The sequence below is a fragment of the Delphinapterus leucas genome, chromosome 18, assembly GCF_059928025.1.
Source record: "Delphinapterus leucas isolate spDelLeu-1000000601 "Yukka" chromosome 18, BTC_Dleu_Yukka2, whole genome shotgun sequence".
Lineage (NCBI taxonomy): Eukaryota > Metazoa > Chordata > Mammalia > Artiodactyla > Monodontidae > Delphinapterus > Delphinapterus leucas.
In genome coordinates, this window is record NC_143146.1 from 67547577 (window position 1) to 67570458 (window position 22882).

The 22882-nt window shown below is 44.7% G+C and overlaps 1 protein-coding gene across 1 annotated transcript in view; it reads left to right on the plus strand.

Moving 5' to 3' along the window:
- The window catches only part of DCLK1 (doublecortin like kinase 1), a 64486-nt gene extending 50851 nt beyond the window's left edge, over positions 1–13635 (plus strand). Inside the window, exon 12 of the mRNA XM_089899674.1 lies at positions 8042–13635. Coding sequence (XP_089755800.1) covers positions 8042–8099 — 58 coding nt within the window. The 3' untranslated portion in view covers positions 8100–13635. The remainder of the gene's footprint in view (positions 1–8041) is intronic.
- The last annotated feature ends 9247 nt before the right edge of the window (positions 13636–22882 follow it).

Here is a 22882-nt window from a genome sequence, read left to right on the forward strand (position 1 = left end):
ACAGCCAGCCAATGGGCCAAATCTAGCTCACTGCCTGGTTTTTAAATAAAGTTTTATTGGCACACAGCCACACCCATTCATTTATAAATTACCTATGGTTGCTTCTACTCTACAAGGGCAGAATTGAGTAGTTGTGTCAGAGAATCATATAGCCTACAAAGTCTAAAGTATTAACTCTTGGCCTTCCCAGAAAAAGTTTCTCAATTCCTGTTGTAGGAGAAAAATGTTTCTACATTAAAAGGCAGGGAGTTCCCTGGCGGTCCAGTGGTTAGAACTCGGCGCTTTCGCTGCTGCGGCCCTGGTTCGATCCCTGGTCAGGGAACTAAGATCCCACAAGCTGTGTGGCGTGGCCAAATTAAAAAAAAAAAAAAAAAAAAGAAAAAGAAAAAAAGCACCACCTGGCAGGCTTGTTAAAAACTGTATCACCACCAGCTAGTGGAATGCACGGCACATAGAAGACACTTCAATAAATATTTGTTAAATTAATGAATGATTGAATTTTCCCATGAAGGGACCATTACTATAGAGAAACCTTGATTGTGAAGATAAATGTGTTTTTTTAAGAGTTTGGACAATCAAATCACATAGGAGATGCTCTACAGTAGCATCCCACTATAGCAACCCAAGAGTAATTCTTCGGCAAAGCTAAAAAAATTGTTTTTGTAATAAAAGGAGTTACCTCTTAATCTACCTGCTTAGTAAGTTCTAAATTTTCATAGATTTTCTTAAGATAAACTGTGCCTACAGCTGTCCTTTAGTTTACTGGCATGATGAAGGAAAAACAACATGGCAGCTCAGCTTAGCTTCCTCTGTGAGAAAATCAGGGGCCATAGGGCAGAGGAAACACATGAATTTTGCCCTCTAGAAACCTGACCTCAGCAAGTGGCTGTCATTTTAACCCCCTGATGGGAGGCCATCAGCAACCCTCTGCAGAGTTGGACCAGTGTGGGATTCTATTAAGAACCAGATCAACGGGAGGAGCCTATATTTATGACGTGGTGGGGAAGCATGGGGCCGCCCTGCCCCACCAGGAAATGCGGAATCACATTTAAGAGATGGGTACCTAGAAAGGAGCTTTGAAGGCCGCTGGTTTCATGAAGCCTGCTTTTGCCATTTAAATGGTCACCTTCACTTTAGGGAAATACCGTGTCTTAGACCCAGATACTGTGCAGTTCCTGCCTGGCGAGACCCCAAAGGGATATTAAAGCAAAACGAAACAGAACCATAATAAGCATGACAGCAAGCCAAAAAAAAAAAAAATGAGAAGGGTGGATATATCAATCTAGGTGTCAGTTTAATTTTACTATCAAGCAAAACATTTCCAAAGTGGCAAGCAAATCGTAACTCAGTCCCTACAGAGTAAGGACAAGCAAAGGAGAGAGTGTTCCTGAGATTAATGCCCCAACAGCTGCATCCCTGGCTCAGTCTCCTAGGTAGTATGAATAATGGATGGGCTCAAAGGCAACATGCACGATAATGTTCTTTTATTAATGAAATGAAGACTGTTTGGGATGGCTGGCAATAAATTAAGAAAAGCGAAAAAGGAAAAACAGTCACCGTTCGCCTCTGAAAAATGCAGTTACTTAAATCCAATAATTACTGCCACGACAGGAAACATTGCCTCCGAACTTAAACGAGGTACATCTCTTGTGGGTCCTGCACATAGTGCAGAACAGAAATATTTTTGATCCATAGACTGGAAGGCCTGTTGTTTACAAAGAGAAAAACATAACCCATTTTGGTAGACTGATGGTGATATTAAGCATATTCAGGTATTTCATAGGTGGAAGTTTCCCTAGGAGTGAGGCACTGTACTTCAGCTCAGGCTGTGGACTGGGAAATGGCTTGATGTGGTTAGAAAACGTGTCCAAGGTCACATAATCAGCTGAGCTAGGACAAAAAGCTGGTTCTCCTGACTTCCCCCTGCTGCTGCTACCAAGGGGATTAAGCTAAAGCTACCAGACAAGGCAAGCATTACACAGATGTGGGTGACTCAGACTTGCAAAAACAAAGTAGTGCTCCAATTCATATTCTCACTTCATTCCTGACCTTCCACCTCCATGCTGTATTTTTCCTATAACATTGCAAAGATAGGCCAGATGGGTACCTCCTAGGTATTTATGCTGATTTCCAAATTCAGTGTCAGAAAGAAGATTTAAAATATCTGAGTACTGTGTGGAGGATAGTGTTGTTTTATTGTAACAGAAAAGGCCAAAGATCTATCTATTGTTGGAATAAATTTTCTGGGTATTAGGCAAGCACTGTCTCTGATTCGTGCATGCTTGGTGTTAGGGCAGGCACCAAAACGTGATGGATATGAATTTCTCTAAGAGCTCCAACTGCTATGTGTGTCGCCCCCAGATTTGCTGAGGTAACTGGCATGATCTTACTGTTCCTCGGTTTTCACACTTCATCTAGCATCTCCTAAGGACACTCTGATCACCAAGAGCTTGCGGTCTGAGGTAGGGATATGCAGTGTTTCTTTCATGTAGAGCAGGTTTATATTAGTTTCTCCATATCATTTTATTTGGTCAGTTATTTGGTCTGTCAGGATCCCCCAGTCCACTGTTAGCTGGCTATAGCCCCGCACACGACATAGCCGTTGTTATTGGGTACATATTTTAAATAACTAGATTAGAGCTTCCTATTTGGTTACTACTGGTCAGCTCCAGAATCTCAAGAGATTTCTTGCTCACCTCTAACCTGTGATACTTAGCACCAAAATGTGATAATGCAGGCTTCAGATTGTCTTACGAGCTTTTAATGAAGTGATAACTTACTGAGGAAACACTTGGGAATTCTACTGCAAGTCCATTCATGTCTGTTCCACAAAGCTGCAAACCGTGAGCAAAATAACCAATAAAATAATAAATCCGTTAGGAAGTGTTAAGTTTTAATGGAACATCAAGACTTAGGACCACCTTACCTTACAAAGATAGGCATTAGGGAGGAGAGACCCAATTTCCTTGATATCTGGGAAATTTTTGTGATTGAGAAAGAGGAAAGCAGTCTTTCAGAAATGGTTGAAAGGGCCCTGAATTTAAATCTATGATACAGCACTTCAGAGGGAAAGTTATGTTTTGAATGTTTTCTGGGGATAAAATTATCAGTTGGATAATATATATTTTTATAGCAATACTTTAAAAAATTATGTGTTGGCCTATTATTTCTATTTCTTTGCTGACTTCATCTGTCTTGAACTACATGTTGGGCCACAGAATTCAACTGTAAAATTTTAACTGTACAGATTTTAGAGGCAATTAATTTTACAGCTACACTTAAAATTCTAAAGATATCATATATAACAGTGCTTACTGTGATAAGGAATTGGACCACAATATGTAGTTGTTGAGTAGATAAATATATGAGGTGATTAATGTTATCTAATATAAGCATTTGATCATATCTAAAACAAATTGCACTCTTAAATATTGGACTCGTAATACCTTTAACTTCTTACTCTTTTGTATTATAGAGTTGTTCGGGGTTCTGTTTTCTTTTGTCATTGCTATTCGGAAAGTACATAATCACCTAAAATAATCTAATTCTGTATTAACTGAGAACTATTTAATATGTCCCTTATATGTGTGTCACAGTTGGCTAGGCATTCTGGAAAAATGCACAGAAGTTTCAGATCCTACCCTAGAGCAGCTTGCATGGGATTTGGGAAATGTGCAAAGGAAAGGTAATAGGCCTGTGTGCAGTAAGTGTCAAAAGTTTGGTCAAGACAATACTTGCCTGAGGAATTTAGAAAGAAAAAGTGTGATGCAGAAGGTAAACTTTGATCAAATCTTGGAAAATAGAGAAATGCGAGTGGGCAGGAAGTGGGAGAGGTGATGTCAGGTTGGTGAACACGGTAAGCCAGGATGCAGAGGTGAGCGTGATTAAAGTACCTTCAGAGAGATATCAGTTTGGACTGTTTGGATTGCAAGGGAAGAAAACCCAAACCAAACTGGCTTTCAGCAAAAAGAAGAAGTATGATTTTATATAATGTGAAAGGTCCAAAGGTTGGGTCTGGCTTCAGTGATGTGTGGATTCAGCACTCGGTAGGGCTTGGTTTCTTTCCATCCCTCCACTCTGCCTCCCCGTGATGGCTTTATTCTGGAACTTCACGTGGTACCGGATGTGGGAAGCAGCTCCAGGCTTGCTATCCTCTCAGTTGGGATTCACTGTGAATGTGCAGTCTCAGTGAAAGTCTCCTCATGTCCCATGAACTGGGTCGGGTGCCCATCCTGAACCAATCACGGGTATTGGCGAACACAGTCAGCACAGGCTTGCTTCTGGGTCACAAACCCATCTGCACCCCACCCTCAGAGATGGAGGTAGGGTCCCCTTCACTGGAACCACAGATTACGTGAGCGGGGGACTTCCAAAGGGAAACCGAGGCGTGGTTAACCGTAAGCTAAATGGATGCTGTGCCCACTAACGGGGACATGAGGTCTGCTGATATCACAGTGATCGCTCTGAGTAATAACAGGAACTAGACCCTGGAAGTTCTTATTGTAAGCACATTGTGACTGTTAGGACAAGGAGTCCAACTTTATGAGGAATTGTAAACAAATCGGACCTGCTGTGTGCAGGATGGGCTGGGGGTTGGCTGCTCTAGAGGGAAATAATGCGACCTCTGTTGTGCTTTCTCATATTTCTAAAGCCACAGCACTTAGAGAGTATCTCCTGTGTGCTGTGAGCTGTGGGGAACACAGACGGGATGCCCAGACTTGATCTTGCCCTCCACAGAGTCTACAATGTGGCAGGGAAGACAGTGCATCAGAGTCGATTGCGTTGCAGGCAGGATGCACAGTGATCGCTGTACTGGGCTTCCTGGGAACACAGAGAGGTTCTTAAAATGAACCACAGTCCATAGAGCCAGAAGCAGAATAAGCAAGAGCCCTGGGAGGAGAGGTCTGTGGACAGTGATGCCCTCTCAGTCATCTTTGGGAGCAAGTCTGTTGGGGGCACTAAGCATTGCTTGTGTAGCATTTGAGAATGTTGCAAGGACCTGGGTGAGTCAGGAACTGCCTGTCTATCAATCAGCAGACCCAGGTCTCCCTAGGAGTTTACAGGCCCAGAATGGGATTGTCCACGTGGTGGAGGCTGGCTTGCTGTCCCTGAGAGAGCTCTCGGGCCATCAGCACGTGAAGCTCTAGTCTTTTGGCCTCTGACGCTGCTCATGCTATCTCCTTCCTGGCTCACCCTGGCTAGGACCGGAGGAGGGAACCACTGGAGTGCGGTGGCTCCTTTGAGTTCTGTTTCAATAGACTTTAAATGGGAAGAAATTGCCTGGGCCTCACGTGGGAGGAGAACTGAGTTCTATTCCTAGTCAGTGATGCGATACGGGCAAGTCTCTCCACATACCTGGCCCTCAGTTTCCCTGCCTGTAAAGGCAAAGCCCCGGGCGAAGAATGCTTTATAAATGCTCTTTCAATTCTAAGAGTCTATACATCCAACAGAAAGAACCATCACACCCTTTTCCATGACCTGTGATCATGACATGCTATGTCTCCAAAAATAGCTGCTGTGAAGTTACTGGTGAATCAACACAACTGAAAGCTCAGGAGCATTTGAGCATGAAGGCCCGTCAACAAAGGCCAGCATTTAAAAGCTGCTAACTAGAGAAACTGGCAGGAGTGGCCAGGACTGACTGCTTAAATGGGACAGAGCAAGGGTTGTCCAGGCAGAGGGACAAGTAAGGAAGAGGATGTGACTGACCTTATGAGCATCTGGACAAATGAACATGAAAATAAGGGGGATGGGACCATCCAAGCCCATGAGTGCCACCAGCGTCTGCATAAACTGCGTTACAGTATTGGTGGAGAAATGGCTTATTTCAGTGCTGACAGCCAAGAGCGTGACTTGGAATAATTGAGTCAATTATGGGGAGATGAGGTAAATATGGAGAAGGTGCCAGTGAGAGTAGGCAGGGAGGGAAGGTACTCTGAGGTAAGTTCTAATGAGAGCTTTGTTTTGCATTGTTTTCCTCTGACCTGCAGTTCCTTCATTTCAAAACAATATCTTACATTGTAAAGAAAAACAAAACAAAACAAAACACCACCTTCCATTTCTGGGAGTCTTCACCATTTTGAAAGCATTTGCACATCCATTTTTATATATAGCAACTCTGGAGGGTGGGAGGGCGTTATCCCTGCTCCTTATTTAACTGAGAACTGAGTGAACGGTTCCCATGGTCAGCAGTGGACGGAACAGGACTCAAAATTTCTGACTACAAACCTGCTGTGCAATTTTCTCCCCGACACTAGAGAACCTCAGTCCACTAGTCAGTATTAGTCCCATGCCAGTGACTGTTTTCTTTCTCAAGAAGGTAGAAATAAAAATATTTTTTATGACCAAGAGAAGCGTTTGTATTACTCTTGGATTAACTACAGAGTGGCTTTTATGTGTCAGACTAAATAGACGCCTGTTTTTACATTCAACTCTACACAAACAGAGCATTTTCAGTTTGCTTTGAAAGCAAAATACCATGTGTTGTAACTTTACAATGTTTTAAATACAGTTAGGAATTTGGATTTATGATGCTGAAAAATATCATAAAATCGGTGGGTATAAGACCAAGAACTATGTATGTGAGTTGAGGGTCCTTAAAAATTCGACACTTCGAAGAATCAAAGGTAGACATTTCAACACACCAGTGATTGAATCATTGTATTAACAATCTAGTGAAACGAGAAGTGAATTATTAAAGTTTATCTTCCTCATTGATTTGTAACACTGTTATTCAGTGTGTGGATAGTTTTTAAAGCAGAACAGTTCAGCCTCATGAAGCCATTTACTGTACTGGTTTCTACACACAGCCTCTCTTTCTTTATTACTTCATTCTGGAACTTTGATTGCCCCATTTTAGATCTGAGATTGCTCTAATGCTACACTGCAATTGTATGAGGGGCTTAGTTTTCACTTTGTTCTCAGAACCCGGCTGGCTATAAATTTATCTCTGTTCTTTCTTTGAAGAAGCTAACAGTAAATTTCCAAGAGGAAAAATGGTGGTATATATCCCTGTAGAGGAAAAGTAATCTCTTAAAAGCAGAATAACCTCCAGGCTACATCCTTTTAAAGAGGGACTTTCAAACAAGGATGCCTTCAACTTTTATATGTGTTCTGCATTTTTCTTCAGGCTTTGTACCTGCTCTTCTGCCCTCTGTGTAAGGTTTCTCTGTAATGATCCGTTCCTCCTCACACCCATTAAATCTGTAATGAAGTCATGCCCTTCCCAATCCTGAAGTCATAATAACTTCCAGAGCTATGGCTAGAGAGCACATCCTGGAGATCATATGAGGTTTCCTCAGGAAAAGGAGGCATAGGGCCCAAGAGTTGGAATACCTACAACATCGAACCTCAGTTTCGTAAATTACCACACACTACAATGAAAATGAACTTTGTAAAGGAAAATCCATGGGAAGGTTTCCATCAGGTTTAACTGCATTCAAAGCAGTTTTCAATTTCAGGCATTGGGTTCATTCAGATTAAACCCATCCTTGCCAGAGATTGAGCCATACTCCCTCATCAACAGATAATAAGATCATTTAGAATGAGGAGGTGCTAAAATAACAGGATGAGCTTGTGGCTCTGTTTCCATGTCTGACAACTTCATCACCTCTCATCTTTATTAGACAGCTGCCTGGAGCTGAATGTTGATGAACGAGACATGCCTGGCGTCCTCACGTGTCAGACACACAGGCTCGAGGCTCCCATTTACCAGGGGTGGGCTCTCTGGCTAGGCTGGGAGCGACAGAGGGTATTAGATGTGGTGCTAGCGGAGGTCTGGGGAGGGCCAGGGAGCTGTTGAACCCACGACATCATCCATCCTGCCTGTGCCTGCGATGTCATGACCAGGTGCCCTTAGGAGCTGCTTCTGGGGGAGCAGAGGGCACCCCAGCAGTGGTGACTGTGGTCACCAAAAGTGAGTCATCGTGGACAGGTCAACTTAGCCAGCATATTTTTCTGACCTCAGAAAGTTCCAGAAATCGTTCCTTTTGCCATTTCCTTCAGCCTAATTGTCCTCTTTCTCATTTTATGCCCCTGCTAGACCACCGCTCTTGATAAGGAGAGGCAGGTTTTCCGACGAAGACGCCACCCGGATGTGAGGAGCCGGTACAAGGCCCAGCCAGCTCCGCCCGAACTCAACTCGGAATCGGAAGACTACTCCCCGAGCTCCTCCGAGACTGTTCGCTCCCCAAACTCGCCCTTTTAACAAGACCCTTTTACTCGAAGTCCTAGCTTAACCCTTTGAGACTCTGAGATTTGTTTTTCCAAATTTATGTAAAACAGTTTCATCTGATCTACCTAGCACTCAATGCTTGAACGGCCGAGCAGAACAGTGTGTTTTCTGGTATCCTTGTAGCGATTTCCCTTTGCTGAATGAGACTGTGACTTGTCGTTGGTGGAGATGGCAACTTGCTGCTAATCGGGTCCTCAAAGGGTTAAGGCTACTTTGCAACTTTTTTAAACATAGAAGCAATGAATGTTTTCATCAGTCAATCTAGGATCTGCAGTATGTAACATAGCACTTGTTAACCCTCTGAGTGCATAGGATTTTATGGGGAACCCTTGGGGGATTTTTCAGGCCTTTGGATTTATACACACATGTTTCTTGACTTTGCTGCAGATCAAGGGGTTGTTATTAGATGCTGAGATGTCCAGACAAGAAGAGCGTCTAGAATGATATCTTGCGTGTCCTTTTTTGTGGGTTTAGAACATGGCAGGTTTATAACTTGAGAATCAGCACCCCCTCTTTCCTCTTCACAATCCTATTAAGAAAGGGGCTTTCTTTGCATTGGAGGTCTGTCAGCTGCCCTGAGTCCTGCATCCTGAGTGGAGGGACCTGGGCCTGTGACCAACAGCCTGACCCAGAATATAGATGGTGCCCTCACCCCCAAATTGCCTCCATATGAAGATGTGCTGATGACGCCCCAGAAATGCTGCTTCCACTTCAGCTGCTGCTCCTGCCGGCGCAGACCCTCAGGAAGGCACCGTATCTTGTCCTGTGTTTGGTGAGTGAGAGTCTGACTGCTCAGTATGAGACCTCTACAGGAAAAAAAAACACACAACTGGTGGAAAAGAGCAATAAATTGCCAGGTGCTCTATAGGGCTGGAATGTCAAACAGAAAGAGGCAACAAGATCCTGTTCTTTTTCTCACCTGCTTTTTCATGCATTTCAGTCTTCAGTGTGCAATCCACATAGAGTATGGAATCCGTAAAAAGGAGGAGCACCGGGGCATAGGGGCCCAGAGGCAGGTGCTCTGCAAGATGGCCGAGGAGAAAGCAGAGTGGGCAAACAATCTAGAATAGTCTCAAAATGGTTTTTAAAGAAATAAACCATTGGGAAGATAATTCCATGTGCATCTTTGGGTTACCTACATAATAGTCTCTCAGGGAGAACAGGAATGGGAGACCTAGAGGGTATTCCTGAGGATAAAACTTCCACTCCCTAAGATGACCTTTTTTTTTTTTTTTTTTTGCGGTACGCAGGCCTCTCACTGTTATGGCCTCTCCCGTTGCGGAGCACAGGCTCCGGACGCGCAGGCTCAGCGGCCATGGCTCACGGGCCCAGCCGCTCCGCGGCATGTGGGATCTTCCCAGACCAGGGCACGAACCCGTGTCCCCTGCATCGGCAGGCGGACTCTCAACCACTGCGCCACCAGGGAAGCCCAAGATGACCTTTTTATAGCACTGTCTTTAGCCATCCAGAGGGAGATGCTGTTTCTCTCTCTTTGGGCCAAGTCCTGTCCGACACGTGTATTTTACTCCTGTTACCAAATCTTTCTCCCTAGCCGTGTGTCTCCCCCAGTGAGCTTCTACTGCAGTGTGTCACGTTCAGAACGGGGGCCTGAGGCAGCCTGTAGTCACTGCGATGCTTAGTGGGGAGGCTGGCCATGGTGTTGGGAGGCAGGGGCCCGACTCGAATGTCCTCCTAAGGTTTGCTCAACTCTGTGGCCCGGGAGACAACCAGTGAGTGATGGCTCATGAAATCTGCATCTAGATGGCTGAACAGCACTCACTGTCTCGGCTTTGAAATATACTTCAATACCTGAAAGTCTTGAAATTTGTGTGCAGCACTTCCACAGTCAGTCCTTACTTTCAAATACAGATGGATCTTCGATGGCTGGTTTTTACTCTTCAACTGATAAAGGTATGGTCTATATTACTCTAGATTTTAAAATCACAGCATGTCATGACTTTTGCAGAATTGTTCCCCCAGTTTTTTGCTCTTTCACATTTAGGTTTATCTCTTCGGTCTGTGTTGTCTTGCCATGTATATATTAGATCATTTATTGAGATTCCCCCCTGCCCCCCCACTCCCTTTTAGAGGGTCCTGAAAGCTTAATACACAACATCACAAAGTAGCACAAATCAGCTGGGTTTCTTGGGGAGGAGGAGGGCAGAACACGAGGAAGGGTGCGGCGTGTAGGTAGATTCCATATTAGTAAAGTTCCCTGAACTGGTCAGAAACGACTGCTTTCTCTAGAACTCTAAAGCAAAGCACTATTCTAAGTAAGACTACGGAGTAGGTAAATAGCTTGGCCTTAACTCTAAATGTGGGAATATGAAAAAATCCTATGGGCAGAGACCTACCTACAGTAGATTGTGAATTTCTCTGAATTACTGCTTTTCCCGTGGGCATTACATGTATTGCTCCAATATCTATTGTACAGACCTTACAGTGCATGGCTCAGGCCTTTTTCCATCCAAGTCTTGAAGGACTGTGGACCGTGTGAAGCTGTGGCGTGTTTCCCAGAACACTGCAGAGGGGTAGCTCGGAAGAATGCAGGGCCATTCAGCATGGGGATCCCAGTGCATCGCTGTAGAATTTGAGCGATCTATGCTGAATAAACAGCGGAATGTGACCTGTCAAGTAGAAATATTGAGTAATCAGATGGAATGCAATCTTTTCAGCACTAAGCTATTGAGATCCTGAATGTCAGAGATGTACTCAGAGGGTTAACAGACAAGCACAAGGCATGCTGATTACGTGGGTGTACCCAGACTGCTTTTGCTTTTAGTCAGTACTTTCTATTTTTTTTCACAACATTCTTGGGATAGTTCAAGTTTGAAATAATTAAGTGGTGGTGTTCTTTAAGGAATTTCTATAACCAAATGATCTTATTTTTTATTTCACTTTATTATAGAATAAACATGTACCATTATGGCAGTGTATCTATCTCTATAATTATCAATTTAATCATTGCCACAAGTGTCTCCATATTTCTTTTCCTAAGTATTTAATATAGCTCTTATGGTGGTGGCCTGGTGATGGGGACTGTCTTTCCTTTATTGATACATGACCAACCATATGGTATTTTCAAGGGAATTTTAAGATTCATTTTGTTTCAGTTTGGTAGTAGACTTGTTAAGGAAAAAACTTTCATTACTTGCATCGTGTAAACCATCTCTGTAGATGAGAACTGTTCATATTGACGAACACATTTTTTTCTCGACATTGTAGCAGAAATCATTTTATTTGTCATAATCAATGAATATGTGATTTGCTCCAGATCATTAGAAGGAAAAGTAAGATTTCAGTCATTGAAAATGTTTTTACTGTAGCCCTTATCTAACTTACACGTGGTGCATACTAAAATAAGCAGAGAAAAAATTGCAAATAAACTACTGAAAACGCTTGGTGTTTTGTGTTCAGTGAGACCTTCCTAGAACCTGCTCAGGACCTGCACGGGTGGTGGTTAACAGGCCCATCAGATATTGTTGAAAAAAAGCAATATATCCATGAATGAAGACTAAAATTGCGGTCCTTTACCCTTTGAGGTATGTTTCAGTTGGAAAAAAAAATAATAGAAGAAAAGAAAAATTGGCTTAGCTTAGAGGGTCACGGAGCTATCGTATGACCAAGGCTCATGTACATTAAATCATGGTTGTTTGCTGGCCCGCAGTGCCCATTAGACGACTCTATCCCCTGTGCTGAAAGGCCATTGTGCTTGAGGGAGAGCTTTCTTAATATTATTGTGTTGCCTGCTAGCCTGTCTCTGGGTCAGGATCTGTCAGCATTTCCATGATAAACTTCTAATTTCAAAGGTTTTTAATTTGACCATAAAAAGGTGCCCCAGGCTGAAGTTTGCTATAGAGGGCCTGTTCCAAAGAGTGAAGGTTCGCCGCCTTCTTTTCTCTGCCCAATTCTCCCGAGAAAAGAACAACCAAAAAATCAGGTATGTTCCCTCATTGTGAATTCAGAATTTTAGAAAGCACCAAGATCCAAGATGGTAGTTTAATGTAATTATTCATTTGGATGTGGGTTTAAAAACAAATAATGAGTCACCTGGCATATATTGTAGATAATGTATCTTTTCTATAATTTGTAATTCGTTAATTTTTTAAACTGTTATATGATTTCGGGGTGGGGCGGGGGGGGGAATCCAATCAAAGATTTTTTAAGGCTTGAAGTTGGTCAGTTCAAGGCCTTTCCTGCGTGTTGTCTGCCATTTCCATTAAAAGTTTGGGGAAAATGCTCTCAGACAGACCCTTATTTTGCATGCAGTGATAGAGGGTCAGATATATGCTTCTTTGGGAGATACGGATTTCTTTATTTAATCAAGTTTCATGAAGCCATTCTGGTCTGTTGAGGAAAATAGTGATTAAAAGCACTTCCAAATTAACATTTTTGTCAATTCGGATATGATAAGCACGTAATATGATATGCACTTCACACTTTCTTGGTTTAAAGACAAAAAAATCAGCAAAACTTGAGGACACATTTGATCACTGCAAATGTGCTTTAAAAATTGGCTCAATGGTGCTTATACATGAAACAGTAACAAATGGGGTCCCTAGGACTGTCTGTCAGAAGGAATCTTCCATTTGTATGTAGTTACATACTTGAGGAGGTGGTGCTTTTAAGGCAGTCTTATTTTTTAATCATCTCAAATATGCAACCATTCATCCAGTAACATTAAGGGTCGTAAACTGGTGGGAAACAGGAAATTCAATGTAGAAGCTGAGAATGCCTCTGCGTGGTGTGGTTTTCATTTTTCCTTTGGATTTTTTGTTGTTGTCATTCTCGGGCTTCAACGCTGAAGCTATGCGATCATTTTTCAGTGAGTGAGCCTCTAACCGGCAGGTGTTTTGATCATGAGGTTTGCAATCTCTTGCCCTTGGAGACAAGTGAGAGCTCTAGTTTCATACTTTTTCATAAAGGAAGAGCAATCTCTACAATTAAAACCCTACCTGTAAATGTCCTCAACATTCTTTTTTGGTTAACTGATGTGAGACCCTTAATGTCGCTTCAATGTAAAATTGTGTATTTTTGTCTGTGATATACTTTATTAACTTAAAGTAAATAATAGTTCTAAAAGCCTTCACTGTCGGTATTAAGAGAAAGTAGGATTTTAAAAGTGATGATAAAGATGCTATAATGTCAATTCATTCCAGTCCAATCGAATGTGGTAAGAAAAAGACCTTGAATAATTCTCTAGGGACAATTTCTCACTGACCATTGACATTAATCTTTGATATATTCTCAAAAAAAATAAAAAGAAATTGAAACTGGTCCAAGGTTAGAGTCACACCCTCGATAACTATTTTTTTTAATTTTATTAGGAAATTAATAATGGTCTTTTTCAATCTGGCTGAAAGAAAATTATTAAAGGATTAGTTGAGTGTGAAATTAAATAGTATTTTGCTCATGCATACTGAAAAGGTGGGCTAGGAACCTGATGCATTTAAACAAGTTTCTGAAAGGTTTCAATTTGGTGCAAGGAAAAAAAAACAGTGTTTCCTTCGAAAATACTGAATTTATCAATTGCTGCATGGATCAGATGGCACAGGTTAATCTTTGATTTTCAGAATCTTAATGAAATAACTTTCAAACGATTTGTATCCATGATTAAAGCTGGAATGAGATCCAATTTTTCCCCTAATCTCTCAGTTTAAGCTAATAAATGTAGGTTAATGTGGATGAAATCATCTGTGATATATTATGTTCATTTATCAACTGAGCTTTTTTGATGTTGCCTGTTTTTATGTAAAACATGTTCTTAAAAGTTAATAAAATAATAGTACTTGGTGTATGAACTGCTACGTAATACCCGAGCTCCAGTGTCCACTCCTCAGTTCACTTTGCCATAATGGAGTAAAATTTCATTTTAGTTCAATTCATAATTGACACATTCAGTCCATGAAGGAATAACCCAGCTGTGTTCTTGAGGAGAATTCTCTCTATGCAAGGCTTTAAAAATTAGTCATGCAGTCAGAATGTAGCTTTCCCACATGTCCTTCCTAGCAGAGTGTATATTTCATGAGCATAATTCAAAAGCAGCTATTCTAAAAATGTCCCTTTTCATATATTACCTTCCTGCCTGGGCCAGTGACTTGGATAAACACAAAGACATCAAATACCATTCAGGCCTATTTTACCCTTCCACCTAACAAGATCTCCAGAGAAGAGTGTTGTTTTATCTGCTAACCTGTAATTAGCTGCCATTTTTATAGCGATGTCCCATCAGGCATCCCATGTGCAATACTGACCTTAGAGAAAATCGCCATGCTGTACAAGGGAATAACGTTCTTTCTTACGTGAGTTGTTCAATGCTAGGAGATTGAAAAGTCGGCCAGCAAAAGTGACTGCAGGACCCCGGTGTCCTAGGAAGGTGCCAGAATATCTCCGAGCACTTGTAAAATTAGCAGTCACCTTCCTGGCCATCTACATGCTGCTGCTGCTACCGCTGTTGCTGCTGTTATGCCTTTTGCTCCTCTGCAGTGAAGTTGCTGGGTCCTTTCTAGGATTTCGGGGCAACTGCTGTGAAACAATAGCTAAAGTGATTGCTTCCTGAGGACCATTACCTTGTTTTATGAGGCTGACGGCTTTGCCAAAAACCTGCCATCAGAAAAAAACGTGCCCTGACACAGAAACATCAAACGCCGGCAACTCTGGGATTGAGGATGATAAAACTACCACATCAGGAAACTGGGAGAAAGGCCTTCCAGGACTTTTGAAAGGTGGGACTTAATGTTCAGATAAGGAAGTTCTGCAAATGGTGGTAAATGGGTCAAATAAAACAGGAGAAGAAGCGTCCTAGGAAATTCCGTACACTACCTCCTTACACAGAAGAAAGGCTTTGCTCTATCTCAGAAGGCAGCCAGCCTCCCCAGCTCCAGAAGGGGCACCAAGGGAAGAGGGGGAGCCCCGCCCAGCCAGCTGGACCAGCCAAATCCATGCTGGCCGCCAGCTCTGTGACAGATGTCCTTGCCAGCTTGCCTGCACATCCAAATCATTCATTCAGATGTTTCCTGAGTAAGTGCCAGCACCACAGAGGGCACCCCATTTGGGCTTAGAAAAGAAAAGAGAAACCCCATTGTCCTTTTTTTTTTTTTTTTGCTATGGATTAGAAGACTTTAAAGATGAGAAAATGTGTTTCTAGCTGCAAGGTTTGCTATTTATCTCAGACTCCTGGTCCAGGGTTCAGATAACCTGGACATCACATCCAATCAGGCTTTGTGGTTATGGCAACTTGGATTCTCTCACTTGAGGATGTGTTTACCATCTGCCTGTTCAGTGGTGCACACACCCTGTGCTACTCTTGGCTCCGCTCCTGGCCTCTGGGGTAGAAGGCTCCCAGAGTCTTCTCTGCCGTTTGTAATTAGCATGCGATTTACAACTGTCGTAGACTAGCACATCTATTCAACAAGCATTCTCCAGGACCGACTGTGAGTGACGCACCACATGGAAGCTAAGATGAACAAGACACCATTCCTGTTCTTAAGAATCTCAGATCTAGTGAGAAATCTTCTCCTCTGGATGTCCATGGGCTGGGGCACCTGATTTATCACTCACAGATGGCCGAACAACAGTTTGTCGGGGGAGAGGCATCCCTACCAGCCCGAGACTGGCCCCCTCAGCATGTGTAGACTGTGCTCCTGTGAGCAGGCCAACCGTCAGTCACATGCAAATACATCTGTGGCCTGCTCTGTTACAACAATCCATATATTCATGTGTCACCCTTAGAAAGGCCCTGGAAGGATGCAAAGATGGGAAGGAAATAGGAGACGGAGAGAGGGAGGGAAGGAAGAAATGAAGGCTGCTGACACCAAAGCTGCCCCAGTCCTAAGACCTAGTGTGTTACTGGGGAGTTTAGAGGGAAGGAAGAGTATTAATGTCTCACAGAGTGCTCTTCAGGCCCAGTCCGAGGACGTGCTCTGCGGGAATTATAGAACATACCTCAGTGTAGGTTTAACATGGTCTCTTCCACACTTTTCATTCAGGGGAGTGCCCCCCCACCCCCTGTGACAGGATGAATAATAAGACCCCACTGACAGAACCATCAATGCATTTCTTTAGGAAGCAGGGGGTGGGGTGTTTCCCCAAAATGTTCTAATTCTCACACTTTACTGTCCATTCTCTCTCCCTGACTTTTGAGATCCTCTTGGAGGACCTAGTTCCCTTGAACCTGGGAATTCCTAGTAACAGGAATTTCAGCCTGGGGGGCCCCCTCCGCCATCTGCCATCGGGGCACTTCGTCTAATCCCATCTCCAGCAAGCTCCTATCAGGTGCCAGTCCCACTGCTGGATCCTGGGATCCATCCTGGCAGCATGAGATAAAAGACCTAACCACTGCCTCCCCGACGACTGAGGTCCCCTGCAGGAAGCAAGTAAATAGACATCAACCAGCATGAGCAGGGCCGTGAGAGGAGAGCACGGGGTACTTTGCAGGCACTTTGGAAGTTCATCTAACTGAGATGGAGGGGCGAGGGGATTCAGAGGAGGCTTCCTGGAGCAGGTGCCCCTGAGTGAGTGTCTGAAGGATAAGTAGGAATCATTCAAGAGAACGAAGAACATATTTTAAGCCATGGGGACATACTTAGAGAACATGGTGGAGCTCAGAATGGGTAAGAGGGAGGTTTAAGGGTGGTCCTAAGGAGGCCAGGGTACAGCCCAGGGAGCTGGGACCCTCAGACCCTCAGCTATCATGCAGGAGAACAGGCATGGAGATCAGCCCATCTCCTCGCTGTGTGTGCTCAGAATGTGGTGGGTAAACTTAAAAATGAAACAGCCCCAGACTCTGGGTCACCAGAGCTGGTTAAGGAGGAAAGGGAGCTGGGTGCATGACTCTTGGGGGGACATTAGAGACACTTCCCGAAATAACACGGATCCTAATGGATCCCTCACAGCAATTGCAGAGGGCAGCTTCCCTGTGCAAATGGAAGGGCTAGTCATGTGTTAATCCTTTCCTACAAGGAGTAGAGTCTCCAACTCACAAAGCTTCTCAGCTCACAGGGAGAAAAAAATCACTTCCTTCTCACCTGTGTTGCTTCACTGCTGATAAAAAAAGGAAAAGAGAAATGCACTGACCCTGAAAATAGCTCTCTCTCTCCTCCTTCTGGGGCAAATCCACATTATCACCTTTCCCTCCAGCAGGGTGATAATTAACGTTCCACCCGAGAGAGGTTTCATTATTCCATCAGAATTACCTATTAATTTGCTGGATTCTTCCGATGAAGCGGTGAACTTGTCATGATGAGAACATTGTTCAGAATGTGAAATATCCTTTCATTTTCAACAGGTAAATCAAAGCCCAAACCAACCTAGACATGTTTAATTTCTGCTCTCGACATGGTCCCCTCTGTTCTCACTGTTGTGGATGTTTCATTTTTCAACATTTTCTAAGTTCTCTGCTCTCGTGAGCAAACTGTTCGGGCTTCATCAATAGCTTCTATTTTTTTTAAATTCCTCTGTAGAGGAAGGTTCACGCTGGCTTCTTAAATTGGAAAACTAAACATTTCCTGCTCGGGATGGGAGGGAGGCCTCATTCCAACACTTGCATCTGCTGATTCTCTCACGGGACTTCTGCCCAGTGGTTTTGTGGGTTCTCCTGAATTGCCCACACCTTGGTGTGCTTTTCTGTAAAAATGTTGTCGGCGCGTACGTGTGCCTCGATTCCGCTGCCTCTCAGGGCCTCTCACAACAGGGCCTTCCTCTCTGAACATGTTTGTACCAAAAAGGTCTGATGAAAACACACCAAGAGCAGCCCTGGTGCAGAAAGGAGGGAGGCGACTATCACCTGGACGATCGGCTCTTTGGAATAAAAGAGCGTGGAGACCCGCCAGCCTGGGTGACCAGGTGCCGGGAGGAGGTCTGATCACTGCTGAGCCTCGGATCTCTTTAGTGTCAGCCGACCAGAGCTTCCGTGAGCCCCTGTTAACCAGAGCCCAGGAGTTACAGTAGCAGAGGATGCCCTTGGACCTAAAGGGTCACTCCTATCTGTCATGATCAAGATTATCCAACTCAGCTCTGTCCCCAACTTGTCAGCAGGGTTCGCTCTAAAGGAGAGGAACCTTCTAGGTGAGAGAGAGGCCAGGGTCTCTTGGGGCCAAGTCAGGCCTCCTCCCAGCGCCCAGCTCCACTCATCAGTGTTTTAGCAACAACAGCCCCATAAACCTCACCACGGCCATGCTCAGTCCCCTCCCAAGAGACACGTCTGCTGCCTGAAAACCATGCGGCCTCTCCACCATAAATGCCCAAGGTTTCGCTTCTCCTTAATGTGGCCCTAAATCCAGACTGGCCTCTGGGCAAACTCTGGCCCTGGCCTCCGTCATGCCTCTTCAAGCCTGGAGATTTGGGAATCATTTCCAAGAAAGTTAGCTTTCACAAGAGAGACCATGTGCCCCTATTCGAGGAACAGACACCATTTTGGGGAAGTCAAAGTACAGTGGCTGGGTAGGCTGTTTGCTGTTTCCTGCCCTGCGGGTCATGAACACATCCTGAGAAATATCCCCGATACCGTAACTCATCCTGAAAGCCTCGCTAGCCAGGGAACATGTGACGTAGAGACAGAGCTTCTCCATTCTATGTCTGTTGCATCAACATTTACCTCTAAAAGCTCAGACCCAGAACCACCACTGCTTCTGTGCTGCTGTAGTTAGCAGGCTCCTTCCCCCACTCCACAGCATCTGGCAGACGTGGGTGCCAGTACTGGAGTTCCTAGCGGTATCACTACCTAGTTATCCAAAAAGTGTGTATGTGTGAGTGGTATGTGATGTGTTGCATATGTGTGTATGTATGTGCTACGTGGTGTGTGTGTGTATGCGTGTATGTGTGTGCCTATGTGTATGGTGTGAATATGTGATGTCTGTGTATATTTGTGTATGTGTATATGTGTGTGTGCATGTATGTGTGGTGTGTATGTGCTGTGTGGTGTGTATGTGCTCTGTGTATGTATGTATGTGGGGGGGGGCGTGGTGATTAAAAACTGTGAGTCCACATCACACAATGCAGCAAGCCTCCTGCTGCAGGCAGCTGAACCGTCCCAAGTGTCTGCCATCTTATTATCCCCCAGAAAGATGATCCCCCCCCCAGCGTCAGGCTTAGTAGTCTTCTGTAACATGGGACCAGCTCCTGGCCACAGCCGGCCTCCTAGGGCTATGTTTACTCTCCTACACTGTCATCCACTTCACCATTTGCCACCAGTGTGGGAGACAGCTGCCGTGACTTTAGATTTGAGCGCTCAGCCTCAAGGTCAACCTTGACCTTATGGCAAGGTCAGGCTTGCTGTAAATCAGGGAGGCACAACCTGGCACTTGAAAAATGAGGTGCCCTTTTCTCCAATCCAAGCTCCTATACTTTCAGTTCCAGGCAGGAGTGTCCCGTCTCCCCGCTTTCCCCCAACGCTGCTGCTCTTCACAGATATCTGACGTGAAGCCTGCTGGCTACTGGCGGCTTAAAAATGTTTACGTGTGAAGGGACTTCCCTGGTGGTCCAGTGGTAAAGAATCCGCCTTACAATGCAGGGGACACGGGTTCGATCCCTGGTCAGGGAACTAAGATCCCACATGCCGTGGGGCAACTAAGCCTGCACGCCACAACTACTGAGGTTGCACGCCTCAACTAGAGAGCCTGCGAGCCACAACTAGAGAAGAGAAAACCCGCACGTCACAACTAGAGAGAAGCCCACGCCGCAACAAAAGATCCCGCATGCCACAACTAAGACCCAAAGCAGCCAAAAATAAATAAAATAAAATAAATAATAAATCTTTGGGCTTCCCTGGTGGCGCAGTGGTTGAGAGTCCGCCTGCCGATGCAGGGGACACGGGTTTGTGCCCCAGTCCAGGAAGATCCCACGTGCCGCGGAGCAGCTGGGCCCATGAGCCATGGCCGCCGAGCCTGCGCGTCCGGAGCCTGTGCTCCGCAACGGGAGAGGCCACAACAGTGAGAGGCCCGCATACCACACACACACACACACACACACACACACGCAAAATGTTTACGTGTGAAATCACCAGACCATTATCTTTCTTCCACCCGGGCCCAGCTCTAACAATCAGCCGGTTGCCCTCCGATATTGACTTTCTTTCTTCCTGTTGGTTTGGCTGACAGTAGGATGCCTACTGGGACACTGGCCATGTCTCTGGAGAGTGAGGGTCACAGAAGGGACCCTTATCTGGTGATGGGGTGACAGGAGGGAAAGGGCCACATTTGTAAGTATAAGCGGGGACTCATTTTGTGCAGTGGATGAAAACTTCTGAGGGTGAGAGTTTGAAATTCCCCTTTTCCTGGGAAAGCATCTATTTTCCTCTATTTGGTTTCAGCCATACCTAAAAGCCAAGTATAAGCTAGGGTTTCCAAAAAAGAGAATTCTCAAGTTCATGAACCACAGCTAATTCAGTCCAATATGGCCCTCCGGCCAGCAGCTCCCTGAGCAGAGATCTGTTCACAGGCGTCAAACCACTTGCTATAAACACTCTCTAAGGACTCCAAGCTAAGACCATAGGTCACCTACGAGGAGGCAAGTGAGAGCATCATCAGAGCTTTGCCACCACCTGGGGACATACATCACTGCACAGGCTCAGGGATCTCAACGGCACAACATGTCTGCTTAGGACATCAAGTTCCAAACCTTGCATGGCAGGAAATGTGGCTGGTAAGGACATCATGGGGACCTATGTGCCTTATGAAACAATGAAGAGGCATTGAAGGGTTTTAGGTAGGGTGTGGCATGCTGAGATGTATGCTTGTAAAAGATGACTCTGTCATGAGTAGAGGCTTGTTTGAAAGGGGACAAGCCTGGCAACTGGAAAACCCATTAGGGGACTGGTAATATTTTAGGACGAGATAGTGAAGTCCTAAAGTGGGCAGTGGTGATAGGAATGGAGAGGAAAGGCACTAAGGACATGTTTAGGAGGCCAAATCAATCAGCAGGACCTATTTCTCATGGGTGATTTGGTGAGCGCCGTGTGAGTAGCAGGGGAGGGAAGAGGACAGGGCGAGGGTGCTGGGGTGGTGGACCAGCTTGGTTTTGAACATATTGAGTTTAGTGGACTGTGGAGCGTCTGGGAGGGGAGAACCCACAGGAACAAGGCTGGGCTGCACACGGGTGTGGGAGTGGAGCAAAAAGCGATATTTGAAACTTTTAAGAGTGAATACCACCACCAAGGAGAGTTACGAACCTAAGTAGAGAGGAGGGGTAAGGAAGGCACCCTGGGCCACTCTAGCACAGGAGACTCTGAAGGAAGCAAAGACATCATAGACATGAGGGACTGGGCATCAGAAGAGGGGCTTGGAGCCAAGGAAAGAGGTGATTTCCAGGAGGGAGTGATGAGGTGTGTTAAATGCAGCTGAATGAGTTCCTAGGATAAAAAGGGAAGGGTTATGGAAATAAAGATCAACCAAATAAGAAAAGCAAAGCCTATTTACTCTGGACTTGCTGTAGCAAGGGAGTCAGCCGCCATCACGTGTGTTGGGCAGAGACCCAAAGGCAGGCAGAGGAGTGGGAACACTTTAGGGCAGAAACGGGAAGGCTTCAGGTGCGCCCTGACTGCTGGCCACTGGCCTGGGGCGGCTGCAGGTGGACCAACTAGAAATAGGGCATTACTATTGGATTGGTTAGGGGTGCATATTTGGTTTTCTCTGGTTGGTCCTAAATCGGAAGCGGGGATGAAAATAGGGAAATTTCCAGTTATTAATCAAGTCCTGGCCATTTGGGGCTGATTGTTATAGAAGTTACTGTTTAGCTTCCTGAACTGTCACCAGCGATAGCCATCTAGAGCTTCCTACAAGCTTCCTGACTTATAACAGGCTGGCTTCCTGGGTTGCCTATTGTATATGAAAGGATTGGCTTCCTAGGCTTATTGCTGCAGGTTGTGGGTCAAAGTTCTCTTTTTATATATAGTCTGGCATTATCCATTTGCATATTCAGTCTCTCAGGGTACAGATTTGGCTTCTGGGAGCCTTCCTGAAAGGAGTTTCAGAGATGCCAAGAGAGCAGAGAGTAGAAAGGTGAAAAAGAGGTAAGCACACGTAGACAGAGCATGTGTCCCTTGCTCTTTCAAGAAGATTTTGTTAAGAGAAGGAGTAATTAAAGGGTGATAAGCCTCCAAGAAGTGTTCTGTTTTTAAAAGAATGAACTTGAACTTTGTTCACTGTCTGAGAAAAACTATTAACATCCCATGAAAAGGGCTGAAAATATCAGACTGCCTAGAAGATATCTCCCCAAGCATGACTCATACGGACCTCGAATTTCACCAGGTCCAAAACTGAGCCCACTCTCCCTTGCTGCAAATAAGTTCCATGCCCTGTACACCATGGGTTAGTTGGTCACTCCCCTCCAACCAGGCAGCACCGAGTCACTAAGTTCTATCGATTCTACCATCGTCATGCCCATCCCCTGCTCTTCAATACCACTAGTACTTCCTTGGTTTACGTTCTCATTATTTTTCAGTTGGACTATTTTGACAGGTTTCAAACTGGTCCTTTCAACCCCTGTCTGTCCTGTCTCAAAACTGCTGACTGAGCTTTCTTTTTAAAATGCAAATCATCTTACTTTTCTGTTTGCATTCTTTCAATGGAGCTCACAGGATAAACTGCCAACTTCTTATTATGGCACTCATTCATTCATTCCACAAACAGTTCTTAAGCATCTACAATGTACCAG